At 44.0% G+C, this 21,279-nt stretch overlaps 1 protein-coding gene across 5 annotated transcripts in view; it reads left to right on the plus strand.

The window, feature by feature from the left end:
- Positions 1-14,240, plus strand: part of LRRC49 (leucine rich repeat containing 49) — a 65,116-nt gene extending 50,876 nt beyond the window's left edge. For 2 of the 5 annotated variants that reach the window (XM_084816739.1, XM_084816740.1), the window contains exons 12-16: positions 2,274-2,511; positions 4,332-4,517; positions 7,946-8,055; positions 9,038-9,191; positions 12,038-14,199. In XM_084816739.1, coding sequence (XP_084672865.1) covers positions 2,274-2,511; positions 4,332-4,517; positions 7,946-8,055; positions 9,038-9,191; positions 12,038-12,244 — 895 coding nt within the window. In that variant the 3' untranslated portion in view covers positions 12,245-14,199. Of the gene's footprint in view, positions 1-2,273; positions 2,512-4,331; positions 4,518-7,945; positions 8,056-9,037; positions 9,192-12,037 lie in introns of all 5 variants that reach the window. The other 3 variants (XM_084816738.1, XM_084816737.1, XR_014785308.1) reach the window with 3 other exon arrangements.
- The last annotated feature ends 7,039 nt before the right edge of the window (positions 14,241-21,279 follow it).

The following is a 21,279-nucleotide window of genomic DNA, read 5'->3' on the forward strand; positions in this document are numbered from 1 at the left end:
CAAACTGACAGGCATAGGACCAGCAAATACTGAATGAGAAGCAGTGAGATCGCAGATTGGTGGCCACCGCTGAGAGATGGTGACTTGCCTAAATCCACCTAGTGGGTTTGTGGCAGAGTGAGATCTGAACAAGGGACTTCCTGGTTGACAGCTCAGTCTTGTTACCATTACACCACTTGTACTGGCTCTGGGGGTGGGGACATTCCCTTCCAAAGAATGTATTTCAAGATGATCTTTCAGCCCAAGGAGTGCATTTTTGTATTTAGGTATTGCTCCCAGATCACTAGAGTTTACAGAAGTTCAGAGCTGTGGATAACCCCGGCAAAAGTAGTACTGTTCCCTGGTCCATACCACAGCAGGAAAAACCCTCTTGTCCTACCCTTAATATGTTAATGGCATATATACACATTTTCTATTACAGAGATTCTGGCCGAACATCAGGAAAAACTTCCTGACTGTTAGAGCAGTATGACAATGGAACCCATTACCTAGGGAGGTGGTGGGCTCTCCCACACTGGAGACATTCAAGATGAAGCTGGACAGCCATCTGTCAGGGATGCTTTGGCTTGGATTCCTGCATTGAGCAGGGGGTTGGACTCGATGGTCTTGTAGGCCCCTTCCAGCCCTACTATTCTATGATACTATGATTCTACCATCAGAATCACAAAAAGCCAGAATATTAACTCTCATCCCCCTTAGAAAACTGTGCCCTGGAGGAACATTTTTTTTTTCTTTATTATATTTATATTCCACCTTTCTTCAGTTGTGGAACTCAAGGTGGCTACATGTGGTTCCCAGGTAGTCTCCCCTCCAAGCACTGACCAGACTTTTGACTTGCACCTAGTAGCAGTATATGCTCAGCGGCAGATGCTGATAAACTACAACTTCATACTGGTCCTGGGAAGATAGGTTTATTTTACTCATTTACTTGTTTAGGGGGCAATCCTATTACTTCCATCCTCAATGATTGTAAGCCTCTGAACTCCAGTGCAGAGTGGGAGGCGTGGCAAAGGCGACCTTTGCTTCCCTTTCCTCCTGCTCTGTATTTTCGCTAGATGGGCTTTTTTTTGCCCATCTAGCTGGAGCGTTTTGGAGGGGGAGGGAAGAAAGCTGGAGAGGCCTTGGGATAGCTCATATCCCTTCCTCTCCAGTCTCCTCCCCTCCCTGCCCACTGGGATGCCCCCTTTACCGCCTCTTTGAGGTCCCATTCCCGACCGCAGAGAGGCAGCTGGTGCAGTTCTCTCTCCACCAGCTATGAGAGGGAGAGGGGTTGGAGCACGGATTCCCCAATCTGAGCTCGGAGCACTGTTTCTGACCTCAGATCTGAGAATCCAAAAAATCCTATGGCCCCCCAGACACTGTCTAGGGACCATAGGATTGCTCTCCTGGAGTATTTTTATCCTGCTCCTTAACCAAAAGTGCTCCCAGAGCAGCTTACAAATAACCAGTGAAAGGGGACCATCCCTGCCCACAGGCTTACAATCTAAAATGACAGAATATACAAGGAAGAAGGAATAGGGAGGGAAGAGGAAAAAAATCAAGTCTTTCAGCAGAGGTGGTGGAATGGCCCCGCCTCCCCCTCTCTTCTCCCTCAGTGCAGCCTGCTGGAATGGCTGCTGGAGATGACAGACGAAGAAGAGGGAGCCTTGAAGGAGGTGGTCTTTAGGGCTGGTGGGATGGCCCTAATTCTTCTCTCCTCAGCACAGACTGTTGGAATGGGTTGTGGTGGTGACAGGTCCTGAGAAACTGGCTTCCAGGGATTGCAGAGTTGGCCACTCCTGCCCCTGAGTATGGAAAATGAGTGTCAAAAAAATATGTGCTCTGAGGTGTGGGAGGTAAAAAGAAGTGTCACATTTGTGGATACAAATATATGTATAGAAGAAGCTGCCTTGTACTCAGTCAGACCATTGGTGCATGCATCCCAGTATTGTCTGCAGTACACGGATTGACAGCGTCTCTCCACAGTCCTGGGCAGAAAGGAACCTTTCCTGGCCCCACCTTGAGATACCAGGGAGAGTATCTGGAATGTTCTGCATACAGAGCATGTGCTCTAGCCCTGGGCTATGGCCTGTCCCCCGAAATTTCAGGGTAAGATTTATTTTGGAGGGGCATCACGGCCACCGCCTGAAAGACGACTGATATGCTAACTGGCTTTTCAACTCATGACATATTTTCGACATGGACCTCTGTGGTAAACGTGCTGCCGAACCTCATGCTAGGGTGGCACCTGACATGATCCTGTGTTCAGATAATGGTTCTGCTTCTCCACTCAGGTCTCTTGATTCGCTTTTGAGCAAAGCTACCCAAGGGTTGTCTGTATTGGACTCGCACCTAGTGGAAGTAGATGGTGACACTCTGTACCTGTACGGCTCCGGAGCTCTGGAATCCTTGGATCGAAACTGGAGCGTTCAGACAGCCGGAAGCGTCTCCACAATCTCTTTTATTTTCATAGACTTTGATGAAATTGTTCCGGTGTTGCCGAAACTGAAGATCAGATTTCCCAATTCTCTGGTAAGAAGTTTTCTTCTTGATCTTTCAGCACTCTGGACAAGCCACAAGATGTCCAGCTGTCTGGTTTGGCTCAAGTAAGAACCTAAGTGTAGCCCAGCTGGATCAGGCCAAATGTCCATCTAGTCCAGCATGCCTCTGGGAAGCCCCAAAGTAGGCATTGACCTGGTTTGCACAATCACCACAGCCCATCATGGCTAATTAGCCATGATGGGTTGCAGAACTCGGGGGGGGGGGCAGGTTGGTGATCCAAGCCCCTGCTGTAGCAGCTTCTTGTTATGTGTGAACCCAGTGAGAGTGGGTTGTTGGAGTGGCTGACAAGCCAACCAGAAGCCATGGGCTGTTTTAGGCTTGCCACCCCAACAACCCACCCTCCTCAGGTTCGCACGTAATGAGAAGCTACGGCATGACCCCGCTGCTCCGCGAATATTCAAAATGACCACCGCAACAAGAAGGGAAATTCACCCATGGTGGCTTCTTGTTAGGTGCAAACCGGACCAGTAACTCCCTCTATTGCTCCCTAGCAAGTGTTATTCAGTGGCACACTGCCTCTGAAAAATGGAAATTCCTTTTGGCCATCTTGAGTAATAACTGTTGGTAGACGTTCTCCTCCTCACCCCCATGGATGTGTTCAATTCCCTTTTAAAGCCATGGCCAATACCACATCCTGTAAGAAGTCCATAAATTAATTATGTATTGTGTGAAGATTTTGTGTGTGGCCTATCCTGAATCTCAAGTCATTCAGTTGTACTTTGTTCTGTTTTGTACATGTGTCTTCATTTAGCTTGTCTGTTTTACTTATTTGTATGGTGAGTCACATACAGCGGACAGCTTATCCCACAGCAGCCACAGAGCCCTAAAAGGGTCAAATTTGACCTATTTGGCACTCCAAATGAATGCCTTTTTCATTATTCGTTTTTGGCAGGAACCTTAGTGGGGGGCGATAGTCCACGTGACGCCTACCCCTGTTGTATGGCCATAGTACCTGGCACTTGAGGCAGAAAAACCAACAAAGGCCTCTTCTCTGTCTTGGCATAAAAAATACAGAGTAATAAATTAAATAACAAACAATTGTCTGCCCTTCCACGACACCTAAAATCAGCTACTTGCGGCAGCCACCTGACTCTGCCTAATACTAGGGCCAGCCCTGAAACCACAGAAATATCCATATGCCCTTGTGGGCCCACCTCCTTGCCACTGTCACGACCTGCCCCCCTCCTCCCATTTGTCTTCTCCCTCTACGCCAGCCTTCCTCAACCTGGTGTCCTCCAGATGCTTTGGACTACAACCTCCATAAGTCCCAGCTAGCATGGCCAGTGTTCAGGAAAGATGGGAGTTGCAATCTAAGACGTTTGGAGGTCACACCAAGTTGGGGAATGCTGCTGTAGGCCCAGCCCACACCACTGCCCAGAAGGTGATGGCAAAGCAAGTGGAGGCTGCTGATTCTTCCCTCTGATCTTGCCACTACTCTTAGAGAGAGCAGGTGAACAGGCAGCAACAATGAGGAGAAGGATTGAGACCACTGGGCTCTTCCAGTCAGGTGTGGGCTTCAGCAGGTACCCGACCATTCCAATCCTTCGCACTGGTCCTGTCCAGATGATAAAAACTCACCTCAGGTATCCATTGTCCATGGCTATTGCCCTCTTTGGTGGAATATATATTTCGCAGTACAGAAGCCTAGATGTTAAAACGAGTCATTTTGGCTGTGCTAGTCAGAAGCCGCTCAGATCTAATGTTATCCAAATAATTCCTCCTCTCTCTGCAGTCTTCTGTCCTCCATCAGATGTTTAATGCTGCTTGTCTTTTTGTTTGTTTGTTTCCAGCACTTGAAATTCAAGGAAACCAACCTCCTCATGTTGCAGCAGTTCAATGCCTTAGCCCAAGTCCGCCGCCTTGAGCAGTTAACAGTTGATGCTCAGGGAAATCCAGTTGTCACCTTCACCTTGTGGAAGTATTATGTTCTTTTTAGACTGAGCCATTTCAATCTGCAAAAAATAAATGGGATAGAGGTAAGAAAAGGAAATATTGAAAAGATGGGGGCTGCCACGTTAAGTCTTGCCTCAATGTTTAGCGATGGTTCAGCTGATCCTGTCACTGGCTCAGTTCTGCAAAATAAGGTGCTTGTGTGAGAGGTCTTCTCGCAGGGTAAAATAATTTAAGGATACTTGTAAGAGTCCTGCAGCACTTTCCTGAGGAGGGCTCTTCACATCCTTGGCATGCCACAGTCATGAAGGACTTCGAGGAGTTCTTCCTGCGCTGTATTGCATTACTTATTTGAGTAGATTGCATACATGAGCTGTGTTTCTGTGTTCAAGTAAGCTGATGGATATATCAGCTAAACCAGCTTTAATTCCAACAGCAAAAAATATGAAAATGTAGCCAAGGGAGAAGAGAAGTGAGAAATTCTGAGGTCAGTAGGAAGCAAAAAGAAAAGGAACCTAGTAGGATGCTCATTACAGTTTTTTAATTTTTTGCCAAACTATTCTATCTTTTGATAAGTCGGGCATGTTTAAATTGGTGCTCTTGATTATACAGGAAACCCTTAAATTAACTGAGAATTGGAAACCATTGTTTAATAATTTGTTACAAACTGGGCTTATATCAGATACCTAATGAAATATATCTAGAAGTACAAATTGCAAGATTTACTTTTCAGTTCTTTTCTGGCACACATTAATTGTGGAGCACAGGACGAAGGGGCCCAAACACTAAACTCAACTGAAACCTCCCAGAGGGAGGAAAAAGAAGGAGAGGGAATAATTTCCCTTAAGTAATTCAGGAACTTATAAAGGAAAACATACCATTAAATTTCTAATATTATCTCAGAGTTGACATTTTTCTTCGCTAAACATAAATTATTTTTATGAGAATGTTTTAGAACGATCTTGTACTATCAAGCAAAATGATTAAAAAAAATTATCTATGACCCATTGGGGGTGCTATGAAATTTGAATGTTTGAAAATCTAAAAGGATTTACTGCTTCCCTCCTTAAATATACATGAATATTTTGTATTGTATATATTTTTGCACATATATGGGCAGAATCCAATGGGGTGCTTACACCCCCACCGATGGGTTCCACTGATTCCATTGCTCAAAAGAGACCCACTGCTTATGCAAGGGAAATTTAGCACTTCCTAGAGGAAGCCCCAGAATGAGCAGAAACGCTTGTTTCTGGGAGGAGGCAGGTCAGTGGAGCTCCCTTGTGAGCTCTGCCCACCTGCCTCCTTCCAGAAATGAGCATAAATGCTCATTTTGGGTTGCCCCTGGAACTGCTAAATCTCCCTTGCATAAGCGGCAAGCACTGCTTGTGGAAGGGAATTGGTGGGGCGGAAGAGAATCAGAGGACACGTAAGCGCCCCATTGGATACTTCCCTATATATATACACACACTCATACATGTATTCCCTCTCTGTCTCTCTGTCAATGTCTCCCTCTCTCTCTCTCTCTCTCCCTCCCTCCCTCCCTCCCTCTCTCTCTCTCTCTCTCTCTCTCTCTAACACACACACACACACACACACACACAGAAATAAAAAGAACTGTGGTGGTATAGCTGGTTGTGATTAAAGTTCATGTTTCAAATCTTGTCTGAGCTGTATGCATAGTAGGCAAGCTACTGGCAGTGATTGCATGTTATGCTAAATCAAGGTTTAGCTTTATGAGGACAAGTTGTAGTGAGCCTCAGGCTCACACTCTCCCCACTCTTCCAGCACAGCTGTGAGGAGGAATTCAGAAGCTTTCACTTCTGTTTTCGATGAGCTGCAGTTTGTTGTGAAGTCTGAACCCAGACAAGCTATGATTAATCTTGCCTTTGGTGTGTTGAAACAAGCCAATTTCAAATCTTTGTTTGTGAAACTGGTTTGTTTCAACAAATCATAGGCTGTGTTTGCACATCATGCTCAACCATTGTACTCTCCTCCCTCACTTTTCCTCCTGTGTGGCTGGGAGGAGGATTTCAGAAGTGTTTACTTTTGCTTTTGGTTAACCATGGCGTCCCATGTTATCCAAACCAGGAATCTTGCTTAACATCAACTATAGTTAGTTTCAAGCAAGCCAGCTTCTAACTTTGAAGCTGGCTTGCTGAAAGGAACCATAGTTGGTACTCACCGTGATTTCTGGTTTGGACAACACAGGAAGCTATGGTTAAATAAAAGCGGAAGCGAAAGCTTTCAAGCTCTTCTTGGTTGTGTGGGAGAAAGAGAGTGGACGTTGTGTCAAACCATGGTTTAGCATGATGTACGGACGTGGCCATAATTAAGATTAAACACAGTTTAGGGGGTTTGGATGCAACACGAAACTGAAGCTAATCTAACATGGAAGCAGAAGCTTCTGATCTCTTTACAGCTGTTCTGGAGGAGGAGAGGCAAGGATAATTGTATGAGTTCAAGGCTCTTACTGTAGCTTGTCCTTGTAGCCATGGTTTAGCATTACATGTGTACTCAGCCAATTTCTCTCAGCCACAGGCTCAGCCCTCACATCAGTAATATGGGGCCAATGTTGCTTTTTTCCCTTGTAGGGCTCCTAAAGAAATTGGAAAGAGAGAGTAGATGACGTGCATTTGGCATGCAAGGTGTAAAGGCTAAGTGTGATAACAGTTTGAGGAGATACTCTACAGCTTGATCTATGAGGGATATGTAGAGTTAAGTTCAAATCCCAGTCTTATCTGACTGTTTTAAGGATGATTGTGTGAAATGCTTTGAAGACACTAAAATGCTATGTATTATTCATAGTATTAATAATTGCCAGCTCAGTTGCGATTTTTGCTATGTGGCCACAGGCAAGTTGCTTCTTTCTTTTAGTTCTCTATTTGTAAAATGAAAATAATAATGGCCTATTTTACATGTTGGCTATGAAAGTGGAAGAGGGAGAACTGCAAAGCACTTTGCATGCTACAGCAGTGGCTCCTTAATTGACACGAGACAGCCAAAAGTGAGCACTTTTAAGTCACTTTTAAGATTTCAGTGGAAAGACTGAAGTGCATATTTAACCAGGTACCCACAAATATGGTAGCCAGTAGCAACCTTAAATTTAAATGCTGGTGACCACCAGGGAAAGCTTCTGGTATAATCTACTATTGTAAGTCACCAGCAACACAGGGCAGGCAGAGAGTGCCTTTGTCAAAATGGCACCAGGACGTTGGGCTCTGTGTCATGGGCTAAAGGGGAGAAAGCAGTACAGATATGCTCACAGATGTGTCCAGCTGCTCCTTGCCTGCAGAAGCTCCTCAAGCAGCAGCAGGTACAAAAGGTGCAGACTATTCTCTGTGGATGTAGATGCGAAAATGCTGACCATCACTGGCTACTAGAAACCATGATTGCCTACCAAGACCCGTCAAAGTATTTGAACCACGGTGGATAACGTCCGTTGAAACTGACAGCACTTTAAAGTGCACGACTCGGGCCGGATGCGAATCCTCCCATTTTTTCACTTCCGCAGGTTACACAGAATGACATGATAATGGCAGAAAGGCTGTTTGGTGTCTTGGCCTATGTAGCATCATCAGATGTACCCTATTGCCGCCTGCTTTCATTACTTGGAGATTGCAGGTAAAGCATATGTATGAGAGTAATCTTGCATTTGAGTGCGAAGGTTTTGGTAAGGGAGCTGGTGTTGTTTTGTTACGTATTCGTAGAGCTCCCCAATTTTCACGTTTCCTCATTCATTTCAGTGGAGGGGCAGCCTCTTCGTGTGTGCTAAATTATGTTTGTGTGGATATTACAGGAGGGGAGCAGCTAGGCGTGGGTCTCTGGTAACAGGGCTGGGGAAGACCCTTGCTGGAAACATTGAGAGACCCTCTGCCAGTTTCTTTCCTTCTGTCAGTCAGTCAATCATTTATTTACAAGCCAAGGGCCATTAATGAAACCTATACAATATCACAAAATGTATAACAGAAATAAAACAATGGAGTAATTAAACAACTTTAAAAAGTGCTCCGTGAATCTGAACTAAAATAACTTAGGCCTTTTTGCCAAAGAATAATATTTGTAGTTAATTGCAATGGCAGTTAGGGCTTAAGAATGAATTTTTGATGCCCCAGAACTAAAGCAGAAAGGACGACCTGCTGGGTCACTTGACTAACCCTTGAACACTGCTAGTTGGACTAGACCAGCCTTCCCCAACTTGGTGCCCCCCAAGTGTGTTGGACTACAACTCCATCCCGCAGCCAGCATAGTTCTCCCAGCTTAAGAGGAGAATTGTAAGACTTTTTCTTTAGTGTTTTGTTCTACTTACATTTCATCTTTAAAGTTTCTATTTTTTTCTTCTTGTGTGTTTATATTCTCCCCCACTCCTTTTCTCATTTTGGAGACTCATTTACAGCATCTGTCGAACATACCTATTAAGTTGTTGCAGTTCTGAGATAACGGGTGAATACCTTTCATGCGTCAAGCAACAAGATACGCAATAAACCAGGAACTCATAAATTTAAATTGACAAACACAAATGAAAGGCCACATATTGCAATCGCCAGTAAGGATCTGCAATAGCGTAGACTTGTAAATCTCTCTCTTTTTCCTTATCTGTACTCAGGAAGAAACAATTGTGTTATCTTTTGGAGGCAAAAGGGAAGAAATTTGGGTCTACAAGTGAAGATGACAATGACCGTCGAAAGCTTGGAGGAGAAAACGCCAGTCGGTCGACACTGAATTACTCCACAAGAGATTCCCAGACAGAAAAGCTGGAGGTGAGGAGACCGGGAGGAACAGGCGCTATGAAAATATTTCGACTGTTTGTTTTTGTTGCGGAAGCTCATCTCCTTTTTAATCAGTTTCTTATATATTTTCTTTTTTCCTGAAACGGCACAGTTGACTTCCATCCAGTGAAACAGTTTATTTCAAGATTTAACTGGAACATAACTGATATCTCCTGCTCCACATCCTAGCAGTAGCACTATTAAAAATATCCATAAGCTGACACATACATTTATTGTAAATGGAGATATTCAACACAACGAATGTACACAAAGACATACTCTTTCCCTCCTTGCTGCCTTGCTTTTATTCTGCTGCAAAATGAATATAAGCAGCTTAAAGTTTCATGGGCAAAACGCTGTAGTAAGGATGTGCAGTTGGGAATAAGCAAATAGATTTATTTACTGACTGCCATTTAGCTATTCATGGTTAAATCAATAGGAAAAAGTCAGTTGCAGGAGGAGAAGGTGGTGCTCTGTGTGTGTGTGTGTATGTGTGTGAGAGACAGACAGACAGATAGACAGACAGACAGACTGCATCTCTTCCCACCAGCCCTTTAGATCTGGCCACTTTAGTACCCCTTCGTACCCCCAACTGCCTCAAAGCGTGAAGCTTTGTGCACAGTTTATTTATTTAGAAACTTTCTATCCTCTAGGTAAAATCTCTCAGTGGTTAACATAAGGAAGAGACTAACAGTGCAGTCCTCTACATCAGGGCTGGGGAACCTCAGGTCAGGGGGCCAAATTGGGCCTTCTGGGGTCTCAGTCCAGTCCTCCAGAGTTCCACACACCCTTCTCCTGGCCCCAACCACTGATCATTTGGTGGTTTCTTGGGTTTTGTGCTGTTTTTCCCCCATTCTAAAAGGATGAAATGCCTCTCCTAAGGTTTAGTTGCTGGTAGATTTAAGATAAAATATGCTGGTATTTTTGGCCCCACCCCTTTTGCCTTTGGCCCCACACACCAATGGAATGTGGGCCCCCAACCTTTCTCTGAAATTGAATTTGGTCATCAGGCTGAAAGAGGTTTCCCACCCCTGCTCTACATGACTATTCAGAAGTAAGCCTCACCGTGTTCAAACAATAAGCATAGCATAAAACAGTAGCAGCAGAAAGACGGCTGAGCCAGGTTAGAACATTATATAAAAACTTAACTTGAATTGTTAAAAGAAACAACCAAAACAACAATAGGTTCTGGGTCCAAAACAACAATAGGTTCTGTGCCATGTGAGCCTTCCAGGGGTGGGCATTTCAGTGCTGTCGATTTAAAACTGGCAGTATATGCTCTGATCAGCCATTTCTGGTGAGTGGTCTAGTTGCCATTTTCTGAACCAATTTTAGTTTCCAAGTAGTCTTCAGTCCCACATGTAGCACATTGCGGTAGTCTAACCTGAATGTGATCATGGCATGGGTCACCGATGATATATTACAGGCGTAGGATGAGGCTGCGATGTGGCCAAGACCAACTAGTGCTTTTGTGACTGAGATCAGATTTGAATTGGAGACTTCCCAGCTCACAGAACATACACTGACTCATTGTGCTACACAAGCTGTTATTCTATGTCTGCATGTAGAGTTGTCATTCAGCACAATAAAAGTGAGGCTGTGTAGCAGAGGAATTTAAAGCGGCAAATGGCATACAGGGCAAGCTAATAATAAACCCTTATTTCCCATTTCCATCATACCAGGAAAAGGGGTTTGTAGTAAATTAGGTCCCTTGAGGGAACCAGTGATTGAGTAAAGTGCAGCTCTTTCTGTGAGGTGTGTAGCAAGTCGTCCATTATTAGGAAAAGTAAGTTCCACATGTACCTGTGGATTTTACCGAAAGTCCTACGGGAGCGAACAAGATAGCTGCCAACTCAGCTTGTCAGCAGCAAACTGTCGTCATAAATGTGATAGCTAGTTTACTGTTGAGAGTGGCACGTTGTATTCACCAAAGAATAATTATATTTTTAGATCATGGCAGCTGGAAGGGATTTGTCCTCTTTTACTACCCATTAAAAACAGTTCTGTGTGGTTTGGAGGAGCAAGTTTTGACCTCACGTTTTCAGCTGTGCTATAAATCAATTGGATTTAACACTGTGGCAGCTTCCAGAGGGCAAATTGTTATAGGGCTTTGTGGAAATCCTTCATAAAAGGGGATTAGGATAATTGAACAAGAAAGCCTCAATGCTGCGACAGTAATTTTTTCCTCCCCTCTCATCCGGCTTGCCATAAAGCCAGACTTGGGCAAAATTGCATGGCTTTTCTAGATCTTGTTGGTCAAAAAATCCTCCTGGCACACACAACACTGCTTTAGATAGTTGTTTTTGTTCAGTCGTTAAGTCGCTTTAGATAGTACAGAAAGATAATTTAATACAAATAATAGAAAATAGTGCTCCCTTAAGCTTTTTTTTAGTGTTTCAGTTCTGTTGTTTTTAAATCTATTATTGCTTGAGGCCAAGGCATGGAGCTAATGGCCAAAGCATAGTTTGATTTTGATGTCTGATCTGAGCCAATATTTTGCATTTGTGTTAGATATTTTTTGGTTTTTTTTACCTACCATGCCTTGCTTTGCTTTGTAGCTGAAAATTAGCTAATTTTCTATCCTGCCTAAGGAGCTTGGTAATGTTCAAACAGTTGCCTTCTCTTACATTGACAAACATTGCTCCCAAGAGAGAGATCCCCTTACCTCTTTTGGTACATCCTGTTCTTTGAGGACCAACATGTCAGGCTCTCTCTCTCTCTCTCTCTCTCTCTCTCTCTCTCTCTCTCATGTCCCTGGTATTTTTATAATTAAACTTTGCTGTTCTGAGGGGATTTGTTACCTTATTTTTGCCCTCAACAATGGTTCTTTTGTACAGGAAACGAAGGACAGGAAGAACTTCTGCCAAACCTACATTCAAGACTTAGTGAAGGAAGCAACTGACATCAATATGAAAAATGAGTCCTTGCAGAAACTCTGGCCTCACATGTTCATTGAACTCGTCAGGGATGCAGTGATCGAGATACGCAATAAGGATTCCTACATGAAGCTTTGCTTACAGCGGATCACCGATCAAAAATCCTAAAGTCACGACTTCCTCTGCATTTCAGTATCACGGTGTCATTTTTCACAAATTCCTAAAATGATCTCTACAGTTGCCATCACTCTAGGACGCCTTTTAAAATATATACGAATATTGCCTTGAAGGAACCCCATTTTCACAGTAAAATGTGCCCTTCTCACATTTTCAGATGAGCTTTCTTTTTTCTTGCTGAGATACACAGCATTATGCAGATAAATTGGTATCTGTGCTGTTGTCTACTGAATCCTAACCTCTCTGTTTTTTGTTGATGGCCTTGTTACTCTTTTCAAGCTAGAGCACTAGGTTTAAGAAAAGCAGCACCATTTTCTCTCTCTCTCTCTCTCTCTCTGTCTGATGCTCACCCTTTCAATAGTTTACTTGACTCTCTTGCTACTGTGGTTGGGGGTGGCAGGAAATGTCACAGTCTAAAATACTGGATTTGGAGGACTGAAAGTTAATAAATTACTCTGTTTATAAATCCAAAATCTGAGATTTTAAAGAATTGTTTTCATTTGATACTGACGGAACTGTGTGAAGGTGGCCTTAAGCTTTTAGAAGTAGGAGGTCTGCAAAAGGAACTAATAGTTCTGCCTGAGGCTGCTTCATACACCAAAAGATATTTCAAGTGTAATATGTGAATCCAACACACCTCCCATGCACTCACGCTCATTAGAAAGCTGCAAACCCAGGTGTGAAATGTCCCTGAGTTAAATGAGGAAAGAGAATACAGTTCTACAGCCTTCTATTTATTTAAGTACTACCTTTTAAATATTCTGCCTTCCTTTCAAAGCACTGTATATAATAATGTTTTTCATAATCTAGGAAATGTGCTTGAAAAGGGAAAAGGAATGGGGAGTGGAAGAAGACAAAAATAAGCTTCTTTGGGCACCAGCACTTTCATACTGTTACGTAATGAAGTTTCATAAGAACCAGGTGGAATGGTCATTGCAGAAGGCAGTTTTGGGGAAAGGAGAATCTAACAACCGTTTTCCCCAGTGCACCTTTTCATCTGAATAGAACCCCACTCACACTTTATATGTAAATGGAGCAGACTCTTGGATAACCATCCTGGTCCATCTTCTTTGGTCCTGTGCGTCGTGCTTGCGCTTTGTCTGTGTACCCACAATCCTTCATTTGCATAGTCCCATCCTGATTTCTTTTTCTTGGTCATGCCAGAGTGTGATGGAGTACTGACAGATGGTTTAGATAGATTTGTTCATCAACCTTTTTCAGTAATTGTAGGTTTTTAACTTAATTTATAACCTAACAGAACGTAACTTTAAAAGAATGTACTTTAGCAGCTAATATTGTATTCTAAGCTTCTTAAGGATTGTTTAAATTTTGGATGACTTGAAATTTTCAGGATATCATTAATCACCACTTATTTTCCTTGATAACAAGTATGTGCCATTAAGAGAGCCTTCATCTCCCTTCATTACCTGGATTTGTGTCTTTGGAATGTGGAAAAGAGCAGGCTTGTTTTCCCCCAAAGTTTCCTGGTCTTATTGGCAGGCAAATGCAATGTTCAGCTGAGTACAAAGTGCAGCGCTGCTACGTGGAGCTTAATCTGTCCATTTGCATGCCTTGGCTGAAGAAGAATTCTTGCAACAAGGAGAATTCCGAGGCTCCTTCGTCCCTGGTTACCTGCTTATTCAGGTTAGATTTCTCCGGTTGAAAGGTTGCCTAGGCGTAATCTGTCACCTGTGTCAGGCTCTCTTGCAGAATTCATGAAGGAGTTGGTACGGATCCTTGAATTACAAGTATGTGCCATGTTTGCATTGGCTGCACGTCCATTCAAATAACAAAGTCTCCAGCACTCTTTGCTTTTCTGTAAGATGGCTGTTTTCAAACTGTGTTCTGGGGAGCCATTGGGTTCCTCCAGAATCTTACTGGTGTCCCTCAGTGAGAAGATCACTACTAGAGGTCAGTCTTTCCTGAAAGAGAGCTTGCCCAATGCTACTAATGAAATGAAATAAATAAAATACTAATGCACAGCCACAAGGAAGCGTTGGGGTATGTTCTACAGTGCAGTGTCTTCTCCTGTCTTCTATTAACTTCATTTAAATATGATAAAGAGTTATAGCAGTTGTATAGAACACATAACATGGAGACATGACACTGTTAATTGCTGGCCTTTGCATAACACAGATCCTCCCTGACTTGTGTGCAGATCTTACCCTCTGCCCCCTGCTGACCTTAGCCATAGCTTGTTATGTCTGCACTCAGAATCCTCAGGGTTCATGCTAGCCAGGATTTTCTCTCAACCAGGATTCTGAAGCAGGCTTTGTTGCTGATTACAAATCCTAGCTTAAGGAGCAAGCCCTTCTTCATGTCTTTGAGAAGTTTCCAAGCGGGGCATGAGTATAATAGTCCTTCTTTGCGCTCTCTCTCTGCAATGTTTGGTACTTGGAGGTACTCTGCTGCTGAACCTAGAGCCATTACAAGCTCAAACAGGCCTGATTCATGCTTCATACATCCTAGAACAGACTTCCTCAACATGGTGCCCCCCAGATTTGTTGGACTATAACTCCCATCATCCCCCAGCCAGCATGGCCAATGGCTGAGCATGATATACCCTAGACCAGCCCTCCATAAGTCCAACACTTATAAAGGGTTCTGGGTTGGGGAAGGCTGTCCTAGGCCGGGGATGAGCTGACTTCAATCTGGCATGACTTGCTTATATATATATATATTTTCAGACTAGAGTCCTTGTAGTCAACTGATGTCTTTAAAACTTAGAAAGCAAGGTACTATAAAGGTTGGGGTGGGAGGGGAAGTTCTGGGCCAGGCGTGATGCCCTTATGGCTGTCTGGGGAATCCGAGAGGACTGGATTGGGATCCCAGTTGGGCTGGATTTGGCCTGTGGCCTGAGGTTCACTATTCTTTCCTTATGGCTGGCTGGATTGACCCAGTGAGCCTAAGGCCTTGCCATCCCATAGGCTTTTAAAGGCTTTTCTGTTTAGGTCCAGCTCCACACTCTGCTGAACTTTGCAACTAAGAATCTAATGCCTGAATCTGATTTTTTCCTCCCCCTTCTCAATCCCCTTTCCTTTTGTGTCATGTTTTTTAGATTGTAAGCCTGTGGGCAGGGGCAGTCTCATTATTGTAAGAAGAGCAAGATAAAAAATGCTTTTAATACAACCACCACTGGCTGATCCATGAGGGAACCTCTCTGAATATCTTCTCCTGGTAGGTGGAAAGATTTTTATATCAAAAAGCCATCCTTAGTTACAAACTGTCAACTATTAAGAGTTTGGTTCTGTTTTACTAGGCTGTAGCTTAAAAAAAATTGGGACTGTGTTTTGAAGTAATTTTAATAACTTACTAGAATGTATTTTGACATTTGTGTTTACCTTTTTGAAGTTGAACAACAACAACCTTGCACTTCCCTAAGAACAACCCCCCCCCCCCCCAAGTTCCATTGGAAGATCAATCATGGTTTGCTCAGCGTAATGTATAGTTTGGCCCAATTCATTTATATATACTAATAAAATGTGGGAAAGGACCCTACATATTTGTCCAGATCAACTAATTGCGGTACTGGGGTATGAAATGAATGCAGCTTTTGCTTTTGTTGAGAGCAAGGTCTGCCCACCATTGACCAGGTAAGATGTTCATTGAGCTGCTCTTTCTTCCCGGTTCCCCTTTCTGGATGATCTGAAAATCATTCACAGCTTTTGCTGATCAGGGTTGATTTTGCAGGTCCCTACATAACATACATCTCCAGCCTTTTTTCTGTGCTACCCTTGCACTGAGAGAACAGGGAACAGGGAAGAATGTCTGGACTAGCCATACAGATGTACAGAAGGGGCTGTAGGTCAAGAAGGCAGTGTAGCTCAGTGGTAGAGCACTTGCTTTGCATGCAGAAGGCTCCAGGTTTGATCCCCAGCATCTCCAGGTAAGGCTGGAAAAACTCCTGCCTGGAGAGCTGCTGCCAGTCAGTGTCAACAGTACTGGGCTAGGTGGACTGAGGGTATGACACAGTAAAAGACAGCTTCCTACTTTTCTGTTTGGTTGGCCACAGTGGGTAACACAGTGCTGGACAAGATAGGACTCTTATCGATAGGACTCATTTGTGAAGGAGTGGGACAGTGACTGGGAATGCCTTTCTTCCTGCCAAGGTTGGCAGCAGCTCACAAACGCGCTCCCCGGATGACCCATAGGTTGGGAAGGGGTAGAGGCCCTGCTTTGCACGCAGAAGGCCCCAGGTTTGATCCCCAGCATCTCCAGGTAAGGCTGGAAAAACTCCTGCCTGGAGAGCTGCTGCCAGTCAGTGTCAACAGTACTGGGCTGGATGGACTGAGGGTCTGACTCAGGCTAAAGCAGCTTCCAGTGTTCCTGTGGCTAGTGGCCGCATCTATTATTGCCTCACCTGGTCCGATTTGTGTGCTTTCTGGGTGGCAACTGATTTCCCCGAGATAGAGGAGCAGGAAATTGTGCACCCCTCTCTTGCACATACCTAACATGTGACGTAATCAGTCCACACAGAGGCTTGCATGTGCAAGCTCCCGACTTCCACCATTCTTCGCCCTCAAGGAAGAAAAAGACTGTGGGTGAGTATCAGGCTTTCATGCATATGGACCTTCATATCTTCCTCATGCATTACAAGGAGGTGAATGTTGGAGAAAGAACCATATACCCGCTTCTTCACCATGGGAATTAGATTCTCTCCCCCCCCCCCCCCCGGTAAGTATATGTACCTGATAATCATATGTACATACCTGGCATGGGTATGTACCAAATCTGTGGGGGGTTTCATGGGTTGGACATGTTTTCCCATTTGTTACATTCCCTTACCCAGAACAAGAATCCTGATCTCTGCAATTAGAACGATATCTCTTTTCCTGCTTTTGGAACAGGATCTAAAATAAAAGACCAAGTGTGCGCTTTTGTTTATGTAGAGAGTCTCTGTAGCATGAAAGGAGCAGCAATTCAACATGAGATGGTCCTGCCAGCACTGGGAAGAAAAATACCATGTGTGTGTGTCGCGTTTTTTATTTGTATGCAACTCAAGTTAGGCAGACCGCCTTGTTTGCCAGTAAAGATCTGTTATCTTCAAAGAGCTTGTAGTCGCATTCTCTGTCCTGCGATCAAACTCTGAACCACCTTGGCACAAGCTTATATAGGCCATCTCCTGTTTTCATCATGTTAATTACAAAGCCTTTGAGAGTACAAAACTGAAACTATCCTGAAGCTTGGCCCATCTCAAATGCATACTTGCCTTAAGTATCTCATCCATTACAAACAAACATAAATAGATTTCAAACCTTCCACACCCCACGCTTGCTTCTCCATTTTAAAAGAAGTCAGTGGATAGGTTTGCTCTTTTGCTGTGCTGTCGAACTTGTAATTCATGGCAGCAAACTGGCTTGACACAACGATAGACTGTTGGGAGGTTCTTAGTGGCCTCTTCTCGTGGTTTGCATTAAGTTCAAGATAGCTTTAAGTTGTGTGTCTCTTAATGATCTCATCCCTTCTCTATTTTGACTGGTTTCTCTCTATTCTCCTCTGTCCCTACATTAATCATAATCTCCAATCCCTTATGCTGTGTCCTGCCTCTGTGCTCTTCCTGTCGTGGCTCCTTAAGTGTGGAACTCTCTCCCTTTAAATGTTTGGCTGGCCTCTTTTTGTGTAAGAAATTATTTTAAAACTTTATTTTCCCCTCTTGATGTACTATTTGGGCCAGTTTTTATGCCATGCCATGACAGTTCTTATGTCATGGGTTAGTTAACCCCTGATAATCTGCAGTGCGTGCTGGCTGCCATTTTGAATAAGCATCCCCCAATTGGAGATTGCCGTGTTGTCTGAAGCCAGCCATCAGGGGTTATGTGAGGGCTAAACAACCCTTGCGTAACACTTGGCTTGTTGTAGGGTTATGCGAGAGTTGTTCAACTGGGGGCTGCATATTCAAAATGACAGCTGGCGCATACTGTGGCTCATCAGGGGTGTTAAATAACTCATGATGGATTGTCATGTCATGTGAATCAAATCTTTGACTTCTGTTTCTTCCTTTTCTGTCCTTCCTCCCTCATGCCCAAGTATCCCCTTTCCTGCCAACTCCCCTCTTTTTGTGACCTATTTCTTTTAGATTGTGAGCTTGTAGTCAAGGGATCTGTATATTTTATCTTTGTACAGCGCCTAGTGTGTGTTAGGACCTTTTATAGATAATGAAGGATGTTGAGATAATGCCAGCTTTGGAATGGAATGGATGGCTCTTGGGGAAATCCATCCTTTTGGAATGGATGGCTCTTGGGGAAATCCATCCTCTCATTTGTGTGATCCGTTCCATCTGGGAAGGACCAGACAGATATGAAAAGCTTCCCCCCTGCAAGGTTCAGTTGGAGTGTTAGTATGGAAAGAACTCATCTGCAGAGCTGACCTGAGACAATTTATCTCAGACTCACTGGCATGAGAAAGCAAGCCTTTCCATATATTTCTCATCCCACCCTTTCTTCAAGGAGCTCTGTGTGACTTACAGGGTTATCTCTGTTTTTCCTCACCCCAAATCCTGTGAGAGAGGTTGTGTGAATAGAGCTAGTCCCAGGCCCACCCAGTCAGCTTATGGCTCTGCAAAGATTTTATTTTATTCTTTTTGCTACACTTGGCACCCAGCATTTACGGTTCTCCCCTCCACCCCCCAGGTTGGCTCACAAAGGATCTGTTAAAAAAGAAAAGCCTTAAACTATAAAATAATTGCACATGAACACTTTATTAAAACGCAACAAACAGAATGATGGTAGGAACGTAGGAAGCATATAGGAACCTTATACTGCATCAGACCATTGGTCCATCTTGTTCAGTATTGCTGTCTAAACTGAGTAGGATCAGCTCTCTAGGGCTTCGGACTGGGGTCTTTCCCAGCCCTACCTTGAGTAGCTAGGGATGGAACCTGGCGCCTTTTTCATGCAAAGCACATGGCCTACCACTGTGGTTCTGAATGCACATGAGGCTGCCCCCTTGCAGAAGCTAAGCAGGTTTGAGTATGGTCAGTGACTGGAAGGGAAACCTCTTGGATATCATACATATGCCACCTTGAATTTCATGTTGGAAGAAAAGTAGGGTATCAGTCAGTGGAGGCTGGTAGCTCTGATGTCAGTGGGTCCATTCCGGGTTTTAGTCAGAACTGGTCAGAATTCTAAAGGAGCTGTCCAGGGTGCAGAGCACCTTGGATAGCTCCTTTAGAGTTCTGACTGAAACCCGGAGTGGATTCACTGCCCCACTAACGTTGGAGCCACCAGCCTCCACTGGCATTAGTAAATATGATAAGGTAGAAAGAAAACAACAACCCATAACTGGTGGCACACACCTTCAGCATCTATAAGCTTTTCTCAATTGCCAAAAAGACAAATGGTGACTGGGCCAGGCAGCCCTTCCTAGGTATCTGTTCCATAACTGGTATCATGACTAAGAATGTTCCATCCCATTTGCCCACCTGGTGATGGGGGCAGAGGGGACATGGACCAGGACCTGGAATGTTGACTGGAATGCATAGGAGGGAAAACAAACAGGAGAGGGGCTAGGAGTGGCCATAGCTCAGTGGTAGAGCCCCTGCTTTGCATGCAGAAGGTCCCAGGGTCGATCCCAGGCGTCTCCAGGTAGGCCTGGAAAAAATGGTGCCTGAAATGGAGAGCCATCGCCGCCAGTCAGTGTTGAGAACACTGGGCTAGATGGATCAAAGGTCTGAGTCAGTATACGGCAGCTTCCTATGTGCCCATGAGAAGGTGATCTTTAAGGTATCCAGATCACAGTCCACTTAGTGCTTTAAAGGTAAGAGCCAGCATCTTGAAAATGAATAGGTAACCTACGATGATTATGTAATATTGTAGTTGTATGCCCAGGTAGTAGGGATGTAGGGACTGTGTAAAATCTGCTCCATCTGTGTTTCATGGATTGTCAGGCGCCTTTTGTTCCATTGTCCGCTCACAGATGGATGCAATTTTTTTTCATTGTGCTGAAAAATACACAAATAATTCCATAAGAGGGTTTGCAACAATTTACATAATTTACTTTAGTACATAACATTTAGTGTATTGTCCTTCATTCCATTCCACTTTTCCCTGCATTTATTTACCAGTCTCAGCAGAACCTTTTCTTATGAATAAATATGTGTAATTTTGGGGAAAGTAAAAAAAAACACACAAAACCCAAAGTCCACGGACTCCACGTGGCCTGAGGCGGTCGGTCCACAGCAGATTCTGCAAACTGGATTCTTAGAAATATGAGCTCATTTTAGTCCGTCTCGAATTACTCCAGCATCCCTACGTGGCAGTGGTGTTTATAATGCTAGCAGGTGTGATATAGTGGTTAAAAATGTTGCACTGGGACATGGAAAATCCGGGTTCTAGTCCCCACTTGTCCATGAAGCTCACTGGGTGACTTTGGGCCAATCACTGACTCTCGGCCTAACCTACGTCACAGGGTTGTTGTTAGGATAAAATGGAGAGGAGGAGGACCTTGCACACTGCTTTAGGCTCCTTGGAGGAAAGACGGGATATAAATGTAACAAACAAATCAATAGCTGAGAAATAAATATTTGAAATGATCCCTATTCCGGGATTGGGGGTGGTTCTGCAATGCTGCATCTTGGTCCACAACACAATTGACACTAAGTCTTGGTATTGTGATTTATTTATTTATTCATGCATGCATGTCTTTAAAAATCGGTCCTGTCTTTGCGCTATACAGTTTGTGCCTCTAAGCCCGAGTAATGTGAACGGATTGGGCCTGCTGGCGCTAGCTCAACAGCTGTGCCCATAGAAGTGCTCCTGTGTCAATTCAGGCCAGATATTTTCCCCTTTTCGTTTAGTTTGATCAATGGCCCTACTAGATACATTAGCAAGACTTCATGTTCCACCTCATGCATTTGGGAAGCTTCCTGTACGTACTGAACCAGTATGGAGCGAAACCCCATTTTGTTTCTGGAATGCTTGAAATGGGGGTACCTGAAAAAAAGGTGCTAGCTTTTTTTCTCCCCTCAGAGGTCCGCGTATTCTGTACCTATGCAAGGATTGGATAAGAAGAACAAAATGCCTTTTTTT

Source organism: Heloderma suspectum, chromosome 11 (assembly GCF_057233095.1).
Source record: "Heloderma suspectum isolate Gila_16-S chromosome 11, 16-S_ref, whole genome shotgun sequence".
NCBI classification, from domain to species: Eukaryota; Metazoa; Chordata; class Lepidosauria; order Squamata; family Helodermatidae; genus Heloderma; species Heloderma suspectum.